General features: G+C 37.8%; 1 protein-coding gene across 1 annotated transcript in view; it reads left to right on the plus strand.

Moving 5' to 3' along the window:
• Positions 1–21,595, plus strand: part of TMTC2 (transmembrane O-mannosyltransferase targeting cadherins 2) — a gene marked incomplete at both ends in the record, with an annotated part of 412,037 nt that overhangs the window by 360,202 nt on the left and 30,240 nt on the right. The window contains one exon of the mRNA XM_079715466.1: positions 1,427–1,490. Within this exon, the coding sequence (XP_079571592.1) occupies positions 1,427–1,490 (64 nt within the window). The remainder of the gene's footprint in view (positions 1–1,426; positions 1,491–21,595) is intronic.

The following is a 21,595-nucleotide window of genomic DNA, read 5'->3' on the forward strand; positions in this document are numbered from 1 at the left end:
AAGCAGCATGGCATGATCAAAAAGCATAATGTTTTTGTTGTTGTTTTTTTTAAAGAAGATGTTGGGGGTAGGAGTTTATTAATTAATTTATTTTTATTTTTGCTGTGTTGGGTCTTCGTTTCTGTGCGAGGGCTTTCTCTAGTTGTGGCAAGTGGGGGCCACTCTTCATCGCAGTGCACGGGCCTCTCACTATCACGGCCTCTCTTACTGTGGAGCACAGGCTCCAGACGTGCAGGCTGAGCAGTTGTGGCTCACGGGCCCAGTTGCTCCGTGGCATGTGGGATCTTCCCAGACCAGGGCTCGAACCCGTGTCCCCTGCATTAGCAGGCAGATTCTCAACCACTGCACCACCAGGGAAGCCCCAAGCATAATGTTTTGATGGTTAATTGGCTGGGCTTCTTCGGGACTCAAGAGATTTGATTTCTTCTGTTAACCAATTGGCTGAACCAGGGAGTTTGCTGTGAATTGCAAGAATAGACAGCGCACAAACTTATCTATAAAGTTTAGTCTGCATCTTATTTGTGTAAGTCACCTGTGCCACTCATGGTATTTGGTAGTAATTAAGAAAAACTGACTGTAGCTATTTGAAGGCTGTGGGAACTACAGAATTCACTATAGACTGGAAGACATAGCTTGAACTGGCATGAAATCAAGTAGCCCCAGACTCTTCCTGCAAAGAAGCAGGACACCCAGTAGCAGTTCTTTACAGGAAGACTCTGACCAGGATATAGCCCTGTTGCCTCCACCACTGTCTCTGTGAGCAAATTCTAGCCATCCTCTCATCTTTCTGTCATTTGCTCAGGAATGAAAGTCCTAAGCAAGAACATCCCATTAGCTGAGGCTACATCATGTGCCCACCCTGGTGGCGAGAGAGCAAAGGGAGGGAGAGGCTGGCCTTTTTTTTTTTTTTTCCCAGGTAAACTACACACAATGGAAAGTTCCCCTCCTGGACTGTAAAGAAAGTAGCTTTCTAGATAGATTTTTTTTTTTTTTCTAAAACCTGAAAATGTTTACTATTTTCATAAAACAAAAGCAACTAAATAGTAATCTTGACAGTTTATTTTTAAGAGTTAAGATTTTTCTAGGACATCATATTGAAACAGGAGAATCCCAACCCTGTGACATACTATCTGTATTAGCTTGGAAAAGGAAAATAACATTTCGAATTCCTAACGTGTAAATTTAAAATAATGCCTACTGAGTAGGATTAGGTTGAGATATTATTTACAATGCCTTAAAGATCATGACAAGTACATTGTGTGCATTCAATTTTTACTGATATTTTTCTGCTTAATCACCATATTATTTGATTGACATGATTGTAATTTTTTAAAAGTTAATATTATTTTGCTACATAATGATTCTGTTCACCTATCTGACATTTTTAACTAGATGATATAGTTTTTGTTTTTGTTTTCTTTAACAGGCAGGCTAGCCTCAATGAAGCAGCCGAGAAGTATTATGATCTGGCAGCCAAGCTGAGGCCTAATGTAAGTACCTTCCTAATGAGAAGCATTATTCAAAGGGATGGACTCACAGCATGTGAGAGTTTTAGACATAGAAACCTTGTGATACTGGTGTTTTTCTCTCTGATCTCTTATTTTGAATACGTGTTAAGTGGCTGATTCAACCATAAAATATGCCTGTCTCAAGCTTCTTTTTTCCAGAGGTACAAATTGCTGTTTACTACCCTGTGTGAAGCACCATACATTTTTATCATTTGAACACAGGTTTTAGCCTTATTAGATATTTTGCATTTGGATGACTTTTAAAATGAGTTCTTTGAAAGTATTTTTGCTGTGGTGTTACATACTTTCGGACTAACAACTCAGTGATTCTTACGTGTTGTCAGACCTCAAGCTGCATGCCTCTTCCCTATTCCACAGTCCTCATTTCTAGTAACTGTGCTTTCCAACTTTATCAAGTATTTTTTATTAGAAGTTTTCCCTGGGTAGTCACACTTCCATAAATTAGATCGTTGCTATTGAAATAGAGTAACCATTTACGAGAGAATAAGAACTGGTTTTGTATCGGTCTTCTCAGCATTTTTTTATTCACAGTACATCACTGAATTCCAGGGCATTACTTTTATTCTCATCCACACTGCTCTGCATCACTCTGCAACACTAAAACCTCTACCCTGCTCTCTGGATCTACGCCGTCTATTGAGAAATGTAATTTTCAAACAGTAATGAAAGTGCACGTGTGATGGGACTACAAATAATGGAATCAGTCCCATTTCTTTACAGTAACTCATCTATTGGACAAAGGTCTATAGAGTACCTGCGTTGTGATAGGATACAGAGATTTCATACCCTAAAAGACCACACAATGTAGCAGACAAGACTGAACATAATCAACTAATTGAAATACAGTGTGGAACAAGGGGAGGATTAATGCTTCCTGAAAGCAACCCACACAGGAAGTAGCTTTTTGATCAAGAGACTCAACCACATGTAACCTTAGCCCCTGAATCTAAATGTCCCAGTTTCATTAATTATGAGGTACTTTAAGAATCGGTAAGCTGTTTGCAACAGAAGAAAATAATTTCATAGTTGGAAGAAGAATAATAAGCACTAAAATTTATTAAACACTTGTTACGTGTCAAGCATCATGCTAAGTACCTCAAGTGAATTCTCTCATTTATTTCTCACAACAACCCACAGATACTTCTGTGATCCTCATTCTGCTGAAGTTCAGAGAAATGAATAACTCACCCAGTATCACAGCTAATAAGTGGAATCACATTGTAACCCAGGCTGCTGTGTGTATAAGAGAAAGCTTGACGGAAAAAATGCAGTTGTATCTTAGAGAGAAAATGCAAGCCAGAAGTCTAGAAAAACAAAATAATAATGGTCCTCTCATTTATTCATTAAATATTTACTGAGCATCTATTAAGTGCCAGACACTATTCCAGGCACTGGATACACGGCAGTGAACAAAATTGACAAGAGTCTCTGCCCCTTACGAGCATATAGTCTAGTGGTGAGGAGACAGAGCAGAAGCAGATAAATAAAATATATAGTATGTCTGACAGCAGTAAGTGCTTTGGAGAAAAATGGAGCAGGAAAAGGAAATTAGGAGGTGCAGGGGGAGGTATGCAGGAGGCACAGCTTTGTAAATGCCTGAGTTGGGCATCTTGTGTAGCATTTCTAAGAAAAGGGTTGGACTTGAGACCTTAAACTTATAAGTTCACTGAAGACAGGAATCAGGATTTTTTGTCTGACTGACTTCCTTCCTTCCTTATCCTCCTTCCCATTCCTTTCCTTTCCTTCCTTTCCTTCCCTTCTTTGATTAATAGAATTGATTGATAGAATCAATAATAGAATGATGAATAGAATGATATAATGCTCTTACTATATATACTAAATGATGGTAAGTTCAACCTTTATTCATCGAGTAGCAGTCCCTTGAGTGTCACTTTTATTTCTGGTTAAGTGGTTGATCAGATGGCCGTCTTCAGCACATTGTAGTGGATTAGGGAGAAAAGGGCTATCTGAACTCTCTGACCTGACCTCCAAAATGAAAAAGAAAATGAGGCACCACAAGATTTAAACCTGACTTATAAGATTATTTATTTTAAAGGCTGGCCGAATCATAAAATCAATATTTAATCTCCAACTCGAAGCCACTTTTTCTGAAACCCCAAAAAGTTTCTTCATAAACATGCCACAGATTGCTTTTGAAAAATGCATTTATTCAAATGAGATTTCTCTTCTCTGGTAACAATAAATTAAGTATTTTATAGACTTGGATAAGATATGAAGTCTATATTTAACAATAAGTAAATGATGTTACAGTTGATGATCAACAGATGTGATATTTCCCTAATCTGTTTTATGAATTGTGTTTGGTTTTCTGTACATAATTTGGTAAGTAGGATGCCACCAAGACAAGACTGATAAAAATGTAAACCTTAACAATAGCACAGGTTTCTATTCTTAAATGAAGAGACCTATTTAAACAATAGCCCCATGTCATGAATTATTAGCAGTTAGCATGTGATCTAAATTAAAACATCCATCTGACATTTATCTTGCTCATAGCTGTTTATTCCCTTTGTCATAAAAACATTCTTTGTTATTTCTGTACTTAATAAATTTCAGTTACCTGTTTATATGAGAACATGGTAAACAGACCTCAACTCTTATTCCCTGTTTAAGTAGTTTCACTATCTTTTCTATTTTTCTTGTCTACATGGTAATCTAATCTTATTCTTATTTTTCATAAAGCATTTTCTTCTGTTGTTTAGTTTCAGCTACCACAGTCTGTAGCTGTATGTCGGGGTCCTCTGTGGAGTTTTCAGCAGTGCTCATGTCAGGTCATGACTATGTGAAGTAAAATTTTTTATTGCAACCCTGTGTACTGCCTACTTACTGTATTAAGAAGATTGCTGATTATCTGTGAGATGAATTCCTCTCTTAGTAAAATACCTATTCCATTTCTTCAGTATGTCCCTTGATGAATTGCTCTATATTTTTTTCTTCTACGAAAGTCTTATTTTTCCATACAACTTACTTGAAAATTATTAATTGACTTTAGGGTTATTCATATTCAAAGAATTCCAGTGACCAAATGCTAAAATAAAGAAATCTAAATTAGCAGGCACATATAACTTTATTTTTTTAACATCTTTGTTGGAGTATAATTGCTCCACAAGGGTGTGTTAGTTTCTGCTGTATAACAAAGTGAATGAGCTATACGTATACATATATCCCCATATCTCCTCCCTCGTGCTTGTCCCTCCCACCCTCTCTATCCCACCCCTCTAGAGGGTCACAAAGCACCGAGCTGATCTCTCTGTGCTATGTAGCTGGTAGCTGCTTCCCACTAGCTATCTATTTTACATTTGGTAGTGTACATATGTCAGTGCTAATCTCTCACTTTGTCGCAGCTTACCCTTCCCCATCCCCATATCCTCAAGTCCATTCTCTACATCTGCGTCTTTATTCCTGTCCTGCCCCTAGGTTCATCAGAACCATTTTTTTTTCAGATTCCATAAATATGTGTTAGCATATGGTATTTGTTTTTCTCTTTCTGACTTACTTCATTCTGTATGACAGACTCTAGGTCCATCCACCTCACTACAAATAACTCAATTTCATTTCTTTTTATGGCTGCGTAATATTCCAATGTATATATGTGCCACGTCTTCTTTATCCATTCATCTGTCGGTGGACACATAGGTTGCTTCCATGTCCTGGCTATTATAAATAGTGCTGCAATGAACATTGTGGTACATGACTCTTTTTGAATTATGGTTTTCTCAGGGTATATGCCCAATAGTGAGATTGCTGGGTCATATGGTAGTTCTATTTGTAGTTTTTTAAGGAACCTCCATACTGTTCTCCATAGTGGCTGTATCAATTTACATTCCCACCGACAGTGCAAGAGGGTTCCCTTTCCTCCACACCCTCTCCATCATTTATTGTTTGTAGATTTTTTGATGATGGCAATTCTGACTGGTGTGAAGTGGTACCTCATTGAGGTTTTGATTTACATTTCTCTGATGATTAGTGATGTTGAGCATCCTTTCATTTGTTTGTTGGCAATCTGTGTATCTTCTTTGGAGAAATGTCTATTTAGATCTTCTGCCCATTTTTAGATTGGGTTTGTTTTTTTGATATTAAGCTGCATGAGATGCTTGTATATTTTGGAGATTAATCCTTTGTCAGTTAGCAGGCACATATAACTTGAAATGTTAGACTCTGATATTGTTTCTTCATCAGGGATATTGAATACATCGTCATTTACTGAAGTGCACATTTAGAGAAGTATATTTATTTAAGTGCACATTTAGACAAACATTTTTGTAGTGGGAAAACTCTTTACCAAAATTGCCATTTTAGGTTTTCCACTTTCAGTTTTCCATTTTTATAAATAAAATTGATCTTTCTGTGGAGGTTACTTTAAAAAGACAACACTTTTCTCTGTCTTCTCTCCCGTTTACTCACATCAAAAACTGTTGACTCTTGAGGACTAGAGAGAACATTAAAATGAAATGGTTTTGTTCCTCCTGTGGGAAGTGAGCCAAATTCTGCATTAATTTATAGGTTTTTAAATTTTCTGTAAAATGTGAAGGATGGGGTATTTGCATAGTACAAAGTCACCCAGTTCTACTTGGCTTTTAGTAAATTCCAGAGTTAGAAGAGGGTAATTCCTCATAATGAGGAATTATATTTCTTTATATTTTGTATTTTTCTGCATGTAATTGTTTTTGGTCTGAATTCATTCAACTTTTTTATTATTATTATTAAGTTCTAACATTGTGTAAAATTCTACGCCAAGTGCAGTAGGATTTCCAACTTGTGAAAAATTAACCCTGACCTTGAGAAATGTACTATCTAATGCGGGGGGAAAGTGGGGGAAAGAACCAGGGATCCAAATCCTCATACTTCAAGGCAGTAAAAGATGCTGTATAATAAGTTCTCTGTGAGTGATAGAAGCTACGTGCTGGAAAAGTGCACAGGAGAAAAAAAAAAGTTTCAGGGCTTCCCTGGTGGTGCAGTGGTTGAGAGTCCGTCTGCCGATGCAGGGGACACGGGTTCGTGCCCCGGTCTGGGAAGATCCCACATGCTGCGGAGCAGCTGGGCCCGTGAGCCATGGCCGCTGAGCCTGCACGTCCGGAGCCTGTGCTCAACAATGGGAGAGGCCACAACAGTGAGAGGCCCGTGTATCGCAAAAAAAAAAAAAAAAAAAAAAAAAAAAACTTTCAGCTGGGCTGATCCTAGAAGGCATTGAGTCACAGTTGACAAACTTGGAGAATCTTGAAATGATTGGAGGTTTATAGGTGAAGTTTTTAACAGGAAGAGGAGAAAAGAGAGAATTCTGGCAGGTAGAGGCATATGCATGAACAAAGACACGAGCTCAGAAAGCATGAACTATACCCAAGGAACAGTAAGCAGATGTGGTTAATATTGCCCATGGTGGGGGGCAGAGGGGAAGAGTGGGGGAAGATAGAACTGAAAAATAATATAAAACCAGATGAAGGACATTGAATACCATACTGAGAATGAGGAGTTTGTATTCCAGGATTGTGTTCAGCAAGATGACGTAATGAAAGTGGTAATTTATCTGATGTGATGAAGAATGTGTGTTTCATTTGGGAAAGTAGAAATGACAGATGCAGCTTTGAGAAAACCAAATAAAAGGTCATTGAAATAGTATAGGCAGGACTTCCCTGGTGGCGCAGTGGTTAAGAATCTGCCTGCCAATGCAGGGGACACAGGTTCGAGCCTTCGTCCGGGAAGATCCCACATGCCACGGAGCAACTAAGCCCGTGCGCCACAGCTACTGAGCCTGCGCTCTAGAGCCCACAAGCCACAACTACTGAAGCCTACACACCGAGAGCCTGTGCTCCGTAACAAGTGAAGCCACCACAGTGAGAAGTCCACTCGCTGCAACTAGAGAAAGCCCACACGCAACAACAACAACCCAATGCAGCCAAATATAAACAAATAAAATTAAAAAAAAAAAACTTGCCTTCTCTCTTTAAAAAGAAAATAAAATAGTACAGGCACAAGGCATAATATAGATCCTAAAATACAGAAACACAGTAGAATGGAAAAGAACATGCAGGGAGAGTAAGCATATTATTTGATAGGATATGAGTAGGAAAATTAATTGGCCCAATGAGTGATCCAAAATTTTAAATTTAGGTAACTTGGAAAAAAAGAAATCCCCTAAACAGAAAAAGGACAGAAAAATGTGTTTATTTCAAGAAGAAAGTGTTAAGTTTGAACCCAGCAGATTCTAAGTGAGAGGGAAGATATTCTAATTTTCTACAGGACATTCCTATCAAGTGGGCAGTTGGGGGAAAGGCCACCGTTAGGCATAGAGGTGCAGGAGTCATTTGCAGAAACAGCATAGTACCAAAGGAGAGGATAAGATCACCGAGGGAGGGGAAGTACAGAAGGAGAGAAGAGAGCCCGTTTCACAGCCCTGAGCATCCCTGCATTGGGAATACAGGGTAAGGAGGGCATAAGACAACAGTAGGACGTAGAAATCAACATTGGTGAGCAATCTCCACTGCTGCTAAACAGTAAAGAAAAACAAGGACTGAGAAAGTCCTTTGACCTCAAAGGATAAGATGACGGGCTACCTTCGTGAGTTCAGTTTCATGCAAGTGATATGGGCGGAAGTTGTTAAAGTGTTAAGGACCTGAGAATTGGGAGCAGAGTGTGTAAAGTGAATCTGTAAATAAGTGTGGAAGTAAATGAAAGAGGGCAATACCAAAGAAATATTAAGTATGTGTTTATTAAATATTAAAAATAGCTGTTAGGGCTTCCCTGGTGGTGCAGTGGTTGAGAGTACACCTGCCGATGCAGGGGACACAGGTTCGTGCCCCGGTCCGGGAAGATCCCACATGCCGCGGAGCGGCTGGGCCCATGAGCCATGGCCGCTGAGCCTGCGCGTCCGGAGCCTGTGCTCCGCAACTGGAGAGGCCACAATAGGGAGAGGCCACAACAGTGAGAGGCCCGCGTACCGCCAAAAAAAAAAAAAAAAAAAGGTGTTAAAGGGTATGTGTATGTGTGTGTGTTTAAACATGAGATTTAAAATGCGTCCAAGTAGAGGGGAAAGCAAAGGAAATATAGAAGATCTTAAAGGATTATTTCCTCCCCAGGGACTGAAAAAGAAAAAGTAGACTATGAAGATACAAGGAGGGAAAAAAAAAATTAGAAATAGAGCATGCATAGGTAGTAATTTACTACTGTCATCTTTATTTGGCTGTACGTTGGTCCTGTGGCAAAAAGGGCAGAATTTGAAGCCAAAGGCCTGTGGATAGAGCTGAACAGGCCAGGCCAGGCAGTAGATAATATTTGCCATAGGTCTGTACCATCTATATATGATCAGTAAGTGCCAGGAGAAATTCTGGCCTTAAGCCCTTTGTCATCTTGTGATAATTCTCAGTGAAGTTCTGAAACCACTGGTCGATTGCTTCTAGTTTTGATTCATTCTTTGACTTTTACACTGATTGTTGTATTCACCCTTTATATTTCTAGTATGTATAATATTTTATAAATGTTTTCCAGTGCACATTCATTACATATGAATTCAAGGGGAATGTGCTCCAAGGATTGGACTGTCCAATAGAAAATTACATATATGCATTATACCTTTCCTGGGCACATAGAACATAAATTATTTCAGAGTATTATTATAAAATCAAAGCTGATGTTATACATTTGGGGCTCTTTGGCAATGATTATATGTCAAAGAGCAAATGAGAAATATGAGATTCAAAGAAATGAGCTTACTGTAAGAGAGTGCAGCTCTGTTATGAGTTAGTACATAGATTCTACAATATATTCCTTTCAACTTGGACTACCCTTTTTATGGTAAATATGGTTGTGGGATAGGGTAGGGAGAGATGGCTATGCAGTAGAAATAACCACTAAGACTAGAATCTGGGGGGAAAGGGTAAGAATTAACTTCTGATGGAAGAATTACCTTCTGATAGAAGAGAGAGAAAATATTCTGAGTTATAGTTATTTTCTGATGGGGAAGATACTCCTCAACCCTAATTAGAGCAAGAGACTGTGAAATTCAGTTAAACAGGACAGATTCAGATTTGACCATATAGGGGATTTTGGTGGGGGAAATTGCTGAGATTGCCATCTCACTGGGGGAAAAAAAAATGGTAGAGTAAATAATAATTTGTCTGGGAAGCAGTTAAACCACATTTCTGCTTGTAAATGGAGGAAAAAACATATGGCCTTTTCCAAAACTTTCCACAGGCTTCTGTGATGTGGGAAAATTACATACCATGTGTCTCTTGACTTTCAGGCATTAATATGGATCCCAGAATCACCAGATTGACTTTATGAGTAAAATGCATTTTAATATTGTAAATATATTTCCCATTCTCACTAGTCATTTCAGTTTCAAATACCTCTATGTATTTTACAGTCAAAAATAGAGTAAGTTGACAAACCCAGAATAAATAGGTTTCCATCAAGAGAGAAATTGCCATTAGTTTCCCTCTATATTTTATCTGGTATTATTAAAAGGGCCCAGAGATATCATTGGAACAAAAACTGTTGGTTATTCACACATACCCAATTAAGTCAACAAACCCTAATTCTACTTCAGTTCATAAATAGGCTTAATCCTTTTGATGTTATGGACATTTATGCACACAGCCGTAGAAATCAAATATCTAATTCTTCATGTCTGATTTCAGCAAAATAGATGCTCACTTTCCTGAGAGCTTCAGTTATGCCAGGATCGATTTTAGCCCCAATTTTAGATATGAGAAGACACTCATATCTATCTTCAAACTCTTTTCTACTGTAGATCTTCTTTCCAAATTATTTAGATGTTGCTTTTCTTCTAACAAGTTACAAAGTTGAGTTTTTGGTGCATTCATTTCTCTCTGCTTACATTGTTGTTGCTTTGTGTTATACTTCTATTTCGAAAATGTGAGATAAACCAGAAAAAATGTATTTCTGAAGTGATTACTAATTTTGTTTATCATCTGTATAATTCTTCATGCTTAGAAGACAAAGATGGTTAGTATAATCCACTTGTTTACTAGCTGTTGATGTGGGCTAGTTGTCACCTGGACTGGGATCAGATATTTGGGCTCAACTAAGCTGAATTTACAGTTTTTCCATCCTTGGGGTATTGTTATTCATCACAATCCACATGCAATCATGTTTGAGCACTATTTTTTGAAAATGTATGTATGTGTTGTGTGTGTGTTTTAGATTCACAACCAGAAAAGGATGAGGGGGTGTGAGATGTGGGCAGGAACTTACGTGGCTCTTGGCTATAAAGAAAATCAGCCTGAGTACTTTAGGGTTGAGGAACATCAAGAACTTTGGGGAATTCCACTTAATTATGTTATCTGATTCCAAACGTGTTTATTTTTACTCACATTTCTTTGTGAGGGTATCCTTTGCATCGATTTATAGCTATAATTGTTTGAACTGTGGGACCACACACTAAAATTACTTTCAGTTCCTTTTCTTCCAGAGAAACTAGATTCCTGTTGTGTTTTGTTTTGTTTTGAACTCAGCTAATCTAACCACACTGGCCCATGTTCTTACCTGGGCATAGCAACTAGGGTGGACCAGTAGCTGCTCCCATGAGAAGGATATGACCTTCCCTCACCCCCAGTCACCACATTCTTCATAATCCCCTTTGGTTATTTCCACAGCTGGCCTCTCTCATTTCTTTTTTTTTTTTTTTTTAATTTTTTTTATTGAAGTATAGTTGATTTACAATGTGTTAATTTCTGCTGTACAGCAAAGTGATTCACTTCTACACATATAGCCTTTCTTTTTTATATTCTTTTCCATTATAGTTTATCACAGGATATTGAGTATAGTTTCTTGTGCTATACAGTAGGACCTTGTTGTTTATCCATTCTAAATATAATAGTTTGCATCTGCTAGTCTCAAACTCCCAGTTCCTCCCTCCCCCAACCCCATCTCCCCTTTGGCAGCCACAAGTCTCTTCTCTATGTCTGGGAGTCTGTTTCTGTTTTGTAGATAAGTTCATTTGTGTCATATTTTAGATTCCACATATGAGTGATATTGCATGATATTTGTCTTTCTCTTTCTGACTTACTTCACTTAGTAGGATAATCTCGAGGTCCATCCATATTGCTTCAAATGGCATTATTTCATTCTTTTTTATGGCTGAGTAGTATTCCATTGTATATAAAATTTCTCCCCCATTTCTATTTCAGACATTTATGTTTCTCATCCTTGATTGGACTTATGGGGCCATGTTTTTTCTAAATATAACTGAAACATTAACAAAAAGCCGTGTTTGTATATGATTCTTTATCCCCTCCCTCTTCTGAGTTTCCTGTAACATTCCACTCCTCTTTTTTCTATTTTCTTACCTTTCTTCTACTCCTCTTTATTATCTACCTGAACTCTTATTTACATCTACAGATAAAATTTTGTTTAACTTTACCCTAAAGACAAGTAAAAGTTGGGCAGATCCTGAAAAATTAGTAGATTGATAGAATAATTTCTTCTTGAAAGTCCTGTGTCTTTGTTAAAGAGAAAAAAATATATATTCCAATGCTTTTTAAAAAATATTATTTATTTATTTATTTTTTGGCCACACCACGGGGCATGCAGAACTTCCCCACCCAAGGATCGAACCTGTGCCCCATGCAGTGGAAGTGCAAAGTCTTAACCACTGGACCACCAGGGAAGTCCCCAGTGCTTTTAAAAATAGTAATGAAGACTTTATTCAGGACTATTGTGATAAGTGTCATGACTATGGAAATAAGAGAGACAGATCAGGTTCAACCTGGCATACAGCAGAGACAGCAGGGGGTGGTCAGTGGATGGAAAATTACTAAGAAGAGACCTCAAGAGTAGGAGGATTCTTGGAAAACCAACTTACAGAATTCTTGCTGAAGACAAGCCAGTATGATCAGATAGTGAGGGTGGGGGGATTCTCGCTAAATTAACTTAGCAGAATTCTTGCTACAGCTGGGCTAGGCAGGCCTAAGAAAAGACCCAAGGATGAGGCCTAGTCAAAAAGAGGACTCAGAGGAATGTCTTCTTTGGTCAAGGAGATTCTGTGTCATTCTGGATGATGTTATTTTCCCAGACTGAGTTGTTACAATGTTAAACTTCTTGTCACTAGATAATGTCAAAATCAGGAGTTTCCCTTTATCAACTTGAGAAGAATTTGCTTAAATATATTGCTGTAACATCTTTGCTAACAAACCCTAGAAGAGAGCTGAAAAGAATGACATCTTTAAGAGAGGGAAAAAAATGTGTATGCTACAAAATGTCTCAGTCTTTGTCTTATTATCAACTGTTACTTCCTTAGATACCAAGTGCCAACAAATGGCCACTGTGGTATGGTATTCAGAGTTTTATCAGTTGTCTGAACCTGCATTGTGATTACAGCAAAAAATAAAACTATAGAGAACTCAAGTTTTTAAGAATAGGACCTTTATATTTTACTTACTCTCATTATTTCTGTGGTTTTCATCTCCGTTTTGTTGTTCTTGTCACTTTCTTAAATGAGATCTGTAGCGAAATAACTCCCAGAAATGCAGCTTTACCACATACTGTGACCTACTGAGACACTGCCCTTTTGAAGAGTAAATGGCAACTTAAAGAGGGCAAATGTGGTGCCATTAAAGGTTTTGTGACGGAGAGTTTGAAATGGTCAATTCACTGAATTGGTTTCATTTTAAAAGTAATTTCTTCAGATTAGGAATACTGAATTTTAAAGAGAGAAGCAATTTTGAAAAGATTTGTGAGAATGATTTATGAAATATATATTTATATATTTACATATATGTATATATACATATACAATTTATACTAAAGAAAGTAATTGCTTAAATTACATGTGGAAATAATCAACTATGTTTTTGATAGTATCATATGATAGATCTCAACAAGCTCAAGAACGGATAGATGTAGAACATTTACTGCTACTGCTTTCAAACACTTTTTTTCCCTTATTCTCCAATCTAAGTTACTCTTCCTTAACTGTTCTACTTAACTGTTTAATCCTATAAAGGATAGCTGGATCTTCCCCATGGAATCTGTATTTGTACTACAGTTTATTTCTTGATTCCACCTATAATTTTTACTGGTTGTTTATATACAAATCCTAATAAAAGCTACTAAAACAAATGAATAAAAATCCTCAATATGTATTAATTTAGTTTACCTACAAGACAAATTATTTTTCTTAAATATATAGTGCATTTTCCACTATTGGTTTACAGAAACCAATGGTAGTTTTCCCTTTTTCTTAACAAGGTTCAACTATCTTTTCCCAAAGAGTCATACTATTTGTTAAATTTTTGTAATCATAGCTTTCATCTGTTTCAACTAGCTGAGCTTTTATTTGTAGCCACAAGTATGCTAATGTACATATCTATCAGCAAATCAAAGCTACTTTAATAAATATATCCTTAATATGCACTGATACTTTTCTTCATCCATGATTACATGCATTATTAAAATGATACCAGAAATTGTGAAAAACTGTATTTGAAAAAGTGTCAATATGAAAATATTGAAAGAACAAAGGATTTTTAAAATGCATTTCTGTAGGTCACTCTACTTAAATGACACACTGCAAATACATGGATATCTGTGCTTATTTTCGAATTTTCTTATGGAGAAAGATTCCTATGTAGAATTTATAATTTCTCACTTATGTTTAGTTGCTTTTCTCCACTTTAATATCTTCTTTTTGATATAGTTTTCTTAGGCTAGCATTGAAAGCAATAGGTTCCATAAATCTGGAAGATGGAATTATTTTGCTGCCGAAGGAAGATTATGTACTTTGATTAGCCTTGGAAATCTTTACTGGATACATGCACATATGCTTATTTTTCCTTTCATTGAGTAATATAACATTATCATTTTCTTTTCTACTATGCTGATTGACACAGTAACTCCTAAACATTTCCTACTTGTAGGGAACTTTTATGGTGAACAGATGATGGATTATACCATAAGCACTGTAGTACCATATGATTGCTTTAAGTCCATTATTTACATTTGAATTTGTATAAACTGTGTCTCCATGTTTGGAAGTTAGGAACCTTTTTTATACACACTTAATGATGTAAAAAAGAGAGCATTCACCTAAATGGAGGTGATAATTTTGAGTGGGTTAAAAGTTGATAAACAACTATTATAGGTCCATATTTCTGCTTGTATCTATTATGAATTATTACCAAAAAAATTTTGTCTCTGTAACTTGTAGAAGAGTAAACATGATAATGTTGAGACCATAAAAACGTCTTTTTTAAAAAAATTAGGAAGCATCAGCCTAACAACATCTACACTAGTTAAACATTAAAAGTTAAATTCTACCCCATTTTTGCAGATGGAGAAACAGAGGCAGGGTAGTTTGTCTGGGATCTCACAGGTAGTGGTAGATTCAGAATACAAATCCAGGCAAGCAGAGTGCCTATTATATGTCGGTATCTAAAATGAATACCAGGGATATAATGAGAAACAAGGAAGTTGTGATTCCTACTCTCTCAGAGATGTAGCTGATGCAGGCTTAGCATTTAATTGTTTCTTAATTTTTTTCATGAGTGGTTTATATAGTTTATGAGTCTTGAAAGTTTGCATCTTCCACACCTTATACAACAGTTCTTAAAAATTCATGAATTCACTGTGTTATCTTCAGAGAATATTCAGGGACTTCAAGAAACATAGCAAACAAATTACTGTTTTTGTATTGCTTGAAATGTGTTGATTACTTCGTCTTGGGCTGACTCATACAACCACAGTAAATCTCATTTTTTCATAAAGGTAATTTATTTCCTTTCCTTTAATAAGCTGAAGCAAGCAAAATGATTTAGTGAAATGTTGGTTTAGGATTTGGAAGGCCAGATACTTTGGACAGTAGACTCTTACTTACCTGGCAATTTCTTTGTGAAGTTTTGCTGTTAACTGAATTTGTGTTCTTTAAATGAGAGTTATGGTAGAATGACGTGCAGGTATCATGTCAGATTTTATTTTATTCCTACTATATGTGTATTACGGTCTAGAGATGTATTTGACAAAAGTTCGTATGTTAAGGTTATTGTGATTTCCAGTACAATAATGTTTAAATACACAGGAATCTAAAATTCCCCCACATATAAATAAAGTAATATTAACATTCTCCTTTAAAAAATCCCTAGAAAAGGAAAAAAAAAACTACTTAGAAATATGCTAAATTGATTGTAGGTTTTTAATCTGTTTAATGATGTGTTATGAATAGAGTATTACAGCAAAAAGCTTTTTTTGAGTAATTCGGAATTGATCTTTTAGTCCTTAATTTATCCAATCCAAGTACTTCTCACGTCTAAACTGAAGCTGCTGGATATGGTGAAGATGTTTATGTAAAAGGAACTACAGCATGAAGATATTATATGACTCAATTCTTTTTAAAACTTGGTTTGAATTTTCAACTCTGCTTTAATGGAAATTTATTATCTCCTCAAATATATGCGTGCTATAGCACTTAAAGTGTGCGAGAACATGCTAGGCTCTGGGAATAACCAAAGGTCTGCCAGATGCGTGTTGGCAATAGCCTCAGAACAAGTCAAGATCCCTAGTGAAGGCAGGAATGGTGACAAAACATGATACACACCATCAATAAAGTTGATAGTCAAAGGGCAATTCATGACTGCAGGTTTCGAAAGCCTATTTTGAACTAAATGTTTTTGTAAAATTACAGTGTATAGTGCTAAATGATCCTTGATATAGTGTAGATTTTATTTAGTGTAGCACCTTCAAATATATATCAAGTTTTTATTTTAACATGTTTTCCAGAACCTATATCTATTCCCACCCCACCTGGTCTGGCTTATATATGCTATATCTCAAAAAGTGTAGCACTTAATCATGAATACGTATTTTGTGTACCTTAATGGCATCAAAACATTTTTAATGTTTAGGGATAAAGTGTATTCCGCTCATATGGCAGCAGTGAAAAAACAGATACCTACTTCCAGCATGATATTTCACAAAGAAACTTTGGGTTTTGCTTTCCTGAATGTACAGAGACATGGGTAGCACATAGGGTTTGTCTATTTACTAGACGTTGCTGTAAATAGCACGCTTCAGTGACTTCACTGGTTTGGGAAGAGCAGTCTCTGCAGTGAACTTCCAGTGGAATCACGCCATTTTCACAAGCCCTGGTAGGCAACGTAGCTTAGCAGTGTAGGCTCTGGAATTACATGGCTTGGGTGTACTAAACAGGGCTTCACCTGCCTCTGGCTCTGAGATCTTGGGTGTGTTGCTTACATCCCTAAGCCTCATTTGCTCACTCTGTAAACGGAGGTAATACTAACTACCTCAGAGGGTTTGTTATGGAAATGCAACAATACATACAGAGCACTTAGAATACTGCTTGGTCCAGAGCTACTGTTAAATTATTTACATTGCAGGAATTTGTCTATATATTCTTTAATTTTTTTGTGTGTGTGTGGTACGCGGGCCTCTCACTGTTGTGGCCTCTCGTGTTGCGGAGCACAGGCTCCGGATGCGCAGGCTCAGCGGCCATGGCTCACAGGCCCAGCCGCTCCGCGGCATGTGGGATCTTCCCGGACCGGGGCACGAACCCGTGTCCCCTGCATCGGCAGGCGGACTCTCAACCGCTGCGCCACCAGGGAAGCCCTGTCTATATATTCTTTACACAAAGAGAATAATTTTTAAATAAGTCAATTCCACTTGCCAGGTTACATAAACAACGAACAAAATGATGTTGCCTGTCACAGACTCAAGCACACTCCTTCCTCCGGGCTTTATAATCGTACTTTTTCCTCCAGCCGCCGTGCTTTTCCTCCGGATAGCAGCATGGCTAGCTCTGGCACTTTCTTAAATATCTGCTCAAATAGCAACTTGTATCAGTAAGATTTCCCATCCTGCTTCATAAGAAACACCTCTGTACTAGTAATATACCCTACCTCTTTTATCCTGTCCTGCTGTACGTTTTCTCCTTGGTTTTTATCACCATCTACAGCCTATGTATTTTCTTACCTACGTGCATTATCTGTGTCCGCTCTCCAGACCATGAGCTCTGTGGTGGCAAGGACTTTATTTTCTGGACTTCCTCTTTCCCCGGCACATGTGGTGGTGCCTGGAAGACAGTAGGTGCTCGGTCAATGTTGGGAAGGGATTCACAGGAAGCTTCTGTCCTCTCAGTCTGTGTTGGCTTCCTGTCCTTTCCTAGCGTAGACATCTTGCAGCACTGAGTATGGTTCTCGTGTTTGAAACATGTTGTGTTCAACGTGTCCCCTCCCCCAATGAAATTCAGCCTCTAAATGCAAGCCAACCACAACATGGGCTGCTCAGCACAAAACACGTTGATCTTTTACAGCGCTGGAAATAAAACCAAAAGCAACGAGACTGGCTGCCAGGAACACACTGAGAGGCTGTACTGTAGTTTACTTCAAGAGCCATCCAAGTGATTTTTTAAGAGAGATGTTTAAGAGTAATGTTGATTTTTTTTTTTTTTTAACTCTCGCTGAATGGAGAACCTTGAAATTTTTTCTGTCTGCCGCAACTTGCACCCACCCTGGGTCTTTTGGTTCTCTCTACCTGAGTCTCAGGAGACAGTGATCACAATGAACTGGAACTCTGTCCAATTTTAAATGACTTCATACTCAGGAAATGCAGAATCACTCTTGATAAGTGTTCATATATTTAGATTCTGAAACTCAGCCTGTGGTAGAAGTGACAGCAGATGTCATAGAATGAATAGCTATAAACCTTTGGAGCAGCTTCTATAGCACTATAATCCAAATAAAGTATAACCCTTAAACTTCTTTGTTTGACCTAATGGTATGCTTACCTCCTTTACAGGCCTCACTTTCCTCTGCAAAACACAAAGTAAACCATAAGGTAGAAGCTGATTTTATAAATACATTCAGACCTTATTGAAAACTGGCCAGTGATTTTCCAAAAAGTAGCCCCTTAAAGGGCATATCTCCCTCTCCACAGGTAATTTACCTTATATAAGATTTCCTTTTTAAAAAAGCAATGACAAATATTTCGATGCTAAAAATAAGAAGGGTATGTGAAAAAACTTAGAATAAGAATAATAAGCCAAAAAGTTTTCCTCCCCATTAGTCAATTTTATGAAGGAAAAAAAAAAAAAGACTAGATTTTGTGGTTTATTTCCCTGTGCTGTTGTCTATGGATGACCTATTTTGATATTGGGAACCACAATAGGAGGAAAATACCAGTGAAAGGGGAAATGAGAAGCAAACAAAAAAAATGGTGAGGCACCTATACAGAGAGGGCAACAGTGCCAAAACCTAATATGACAAGCCGCAGCCCTGGGGATCAGTGGTTTGTGTCAACCATACGAATGAACGAAAGGCCAATTTTTCTCCAAAAGAAAAATTGCCTGCATTTCAAGAAACCTGACTGTGGTTAAGAAATCATTTTAAAGACAAAAATAACAAATTGGCTAAACTAGTATGTGTGCTTTCCAGGGAGAGTATTTTTTTTCCCCAGACTCTTCCTGCCATCACTGTGTCTAGCCTGGTAGTGAGTCTCTTGGATCAGGAAGCAAGGGCCAGAGTGTTGACCACACGTCCTATGTCGGGATTTGGTGGTGATGTTCTGTTTTTGATGGGGTTGTTGAATCAACACTTCATCATTGGAAAAGAGCTCTCAGTCTGAGCCCCCTCCACAGTTTACATTTGCTATTAATTCTTCTGTGAGTTCCATCAGTTGAGGAAAAGTAAAATAAGAGTGGAAAACCAAGGAATACACTTATATATATTTTTAACTATGCCTTTGAGAAAAGGTCTTGGTGGGGCCAGTATTTGTCCTGACTTCCCTCAACAGGTAAGGTTTACCAAGCATTATTCTTTTTCTACCTTACCTTTTTCTCATAGCCTTTCTCTTTGCCCTGGGGAGAGGGCATAGTTTGTTTTATTTACTTTTTTAATGGCTGTCCATAGACAGTTTCCATCATGTTACAAAAGATTTTGCATCCCAGATTTCTCTTTGGGACTTCATTTGTTGTTTGAAATCCCATTCATAAAACAATAGTAAGACAGTGGTATGTATTCACTTGGATTGAGAGGAATATGTCTTATACCTTGAAAATATTGCCCTCTGTGTCTATCAGAAATAAGTGCCATGAAAAATGGAACCCACAGAATGAAATTAACACTTTAGAAATTAACCATCTATTTGAGCCCAATTGAAAAAAGATCCTGCAAGGCCTCTCCTAACATGGTATTCCTGGACTGTTTCTGGAAACAATAGAGTGAATTTACTATCCAATTAAAACTGATAAGAAAGTCAGCTTTGACATCCGTTAAATAAACCCAAGATTCTATATTCACTCTGGGACTCTGTTTTAAGTTATCTGTAATGTTTTTGCTTACGATCAGTGTTAATAATTTTCTAACACAGCAAAGGCAATAGTTCTATTATTTATTACTGAGTTTTTAATCTACCTCCTGCCATTGACCTTGAACCCAAATGTTATTTTCTGAGAATAGAAATAGTAGTCTTGACTTTATGTTGTACAGTGGTTCTTAGCCCTAGCTGCATTAGAATCACCTAGGGAGCTTTTACAACATTCTGAGCCCTGCGTCTCACCACTCTGATTTTAATTGGTCAAAGACAGAACCCCATCATCCTAGTTTTTAAAGCTACCCAGTTGATTCTAATGTGCCATGAGACTGTGGACCCCACTTTAAAAGCTAGCATTCTTTTCTCGATTGGCTTTGCTTCCATCAGCCAGTTCCAGCTAAACCATTTACTTTGTGACCTCGAGTATGTTACTTAACCTCTCTGTCTTTCAATTTCCTCTTCTGTCAAATGGGGTATTAGTAGCACTTAAATCATAAAATCATCTTGAGAATCCAAGGAGTTAATAGATTTTAAGCATTTAAAATAGTGCCTGAGGGCTTCCCTGGTGGCGCAGTGGTTGAGAGTCCACCTGCCGATGCAGGGGACACAGGTTCGTGCCCCGGTCCGGGAGGACCCCACATGCCTCGGAGCGGCTGGGCCCGTGAGCCATGGTCGCTGGGCCTGCGCGTCCAGAACCTGTGCTCCACAACGGGAGAAGCCACAACAGTGAGAGGCCCGCATACCGCAAAAAAAAAAAAAAAAAAAAAAATAGTGCCTGAAACATAATAAGTGTACAGCAAAGGTTAGCTGTTATCAGCATTATCATCTGTTTTTAAAATGAAAATGATAATAATGAGGCTTTGAATTGCTTCCTTCTGTATACTTCCTAACTTGGGCTCTTCTGGAACATCTGCTCATTTGTGCTTTCACTATATTATAAAACTGAGTGAAGGGCTTCCCTGGGGGCACAGTGGTTGAGAGTCTGCCTGCCGACGCAGGGGACATGGGTTCGTGCCCCGGTCCAAGAGGATCCCACATGCCGCGGAGCGGCTGGTGGGCCCGTGAGCCATGGCCGCTGAGCCTGTGCATCCGGAGCCTGTGCTCCGCAACGGGAGAGGCCACAACAGTGAGAGGCCCGCGTACCGCAAAAAAACCAACCAACAAACAAACAAAAAAACTGAGTGAAACCTTTGTTTTTATTCTGGTTCAGCCACTTACATGTTGCGTTGCCTTATACAGATTAACTCGAATTCCTCATTTTATTTTTCACATCAAGTTGGTGTGAGAATTAATTTTAAAAAATTGAAGGGTACATCATAAGCATTCAGTGAATGTCACTTATTATTATTGTTTTTATTAACTTTATGGTACTGTTGCTATTATTAGCTGTGGTGTTTCAGAAGATAACTAATTCACAATACAGCAGACACATTTTTGTATTTTTTATGTGCTCTTAGCCAAACTAAGTAATCACTTGGGCCCACTAAGCACTCTGAAACTAAATCAGACAAATAACTATAGCCTGCTCTGTAGCCAGCATGATGCCTATGTCAGAAGTATAAGAACAAAAGCATAAGTCATAAAATCCTTAAATTTTAAATTCTTAAAATCTTTACAGGCTCATCGTGAGAATCTCAGTTTGAAGTATGGCATGGTAGTGAGCAAAAAAAGCCCCTTTCAACTCCAAATGCTGACCTCTCCTAAGTCATGACCTTTCTGTAGGCAGTGCTGACTCTGGGGGTTTTCAGTGATGCATCTTGACTTGATAAAGG

Source organism: Hyperoodon ampullatus, assembly GCF_949752795.1.
Source record: "Hyperoodon ampullatus genome assembly, chromosome: 11".
Lineage (NCBI taxonomy): Eukaryota > Metazoa > Chordata > Mammalia > Artiodactyla > Ziphiidae > Hyperoodon > Hyperoodon ampullatus.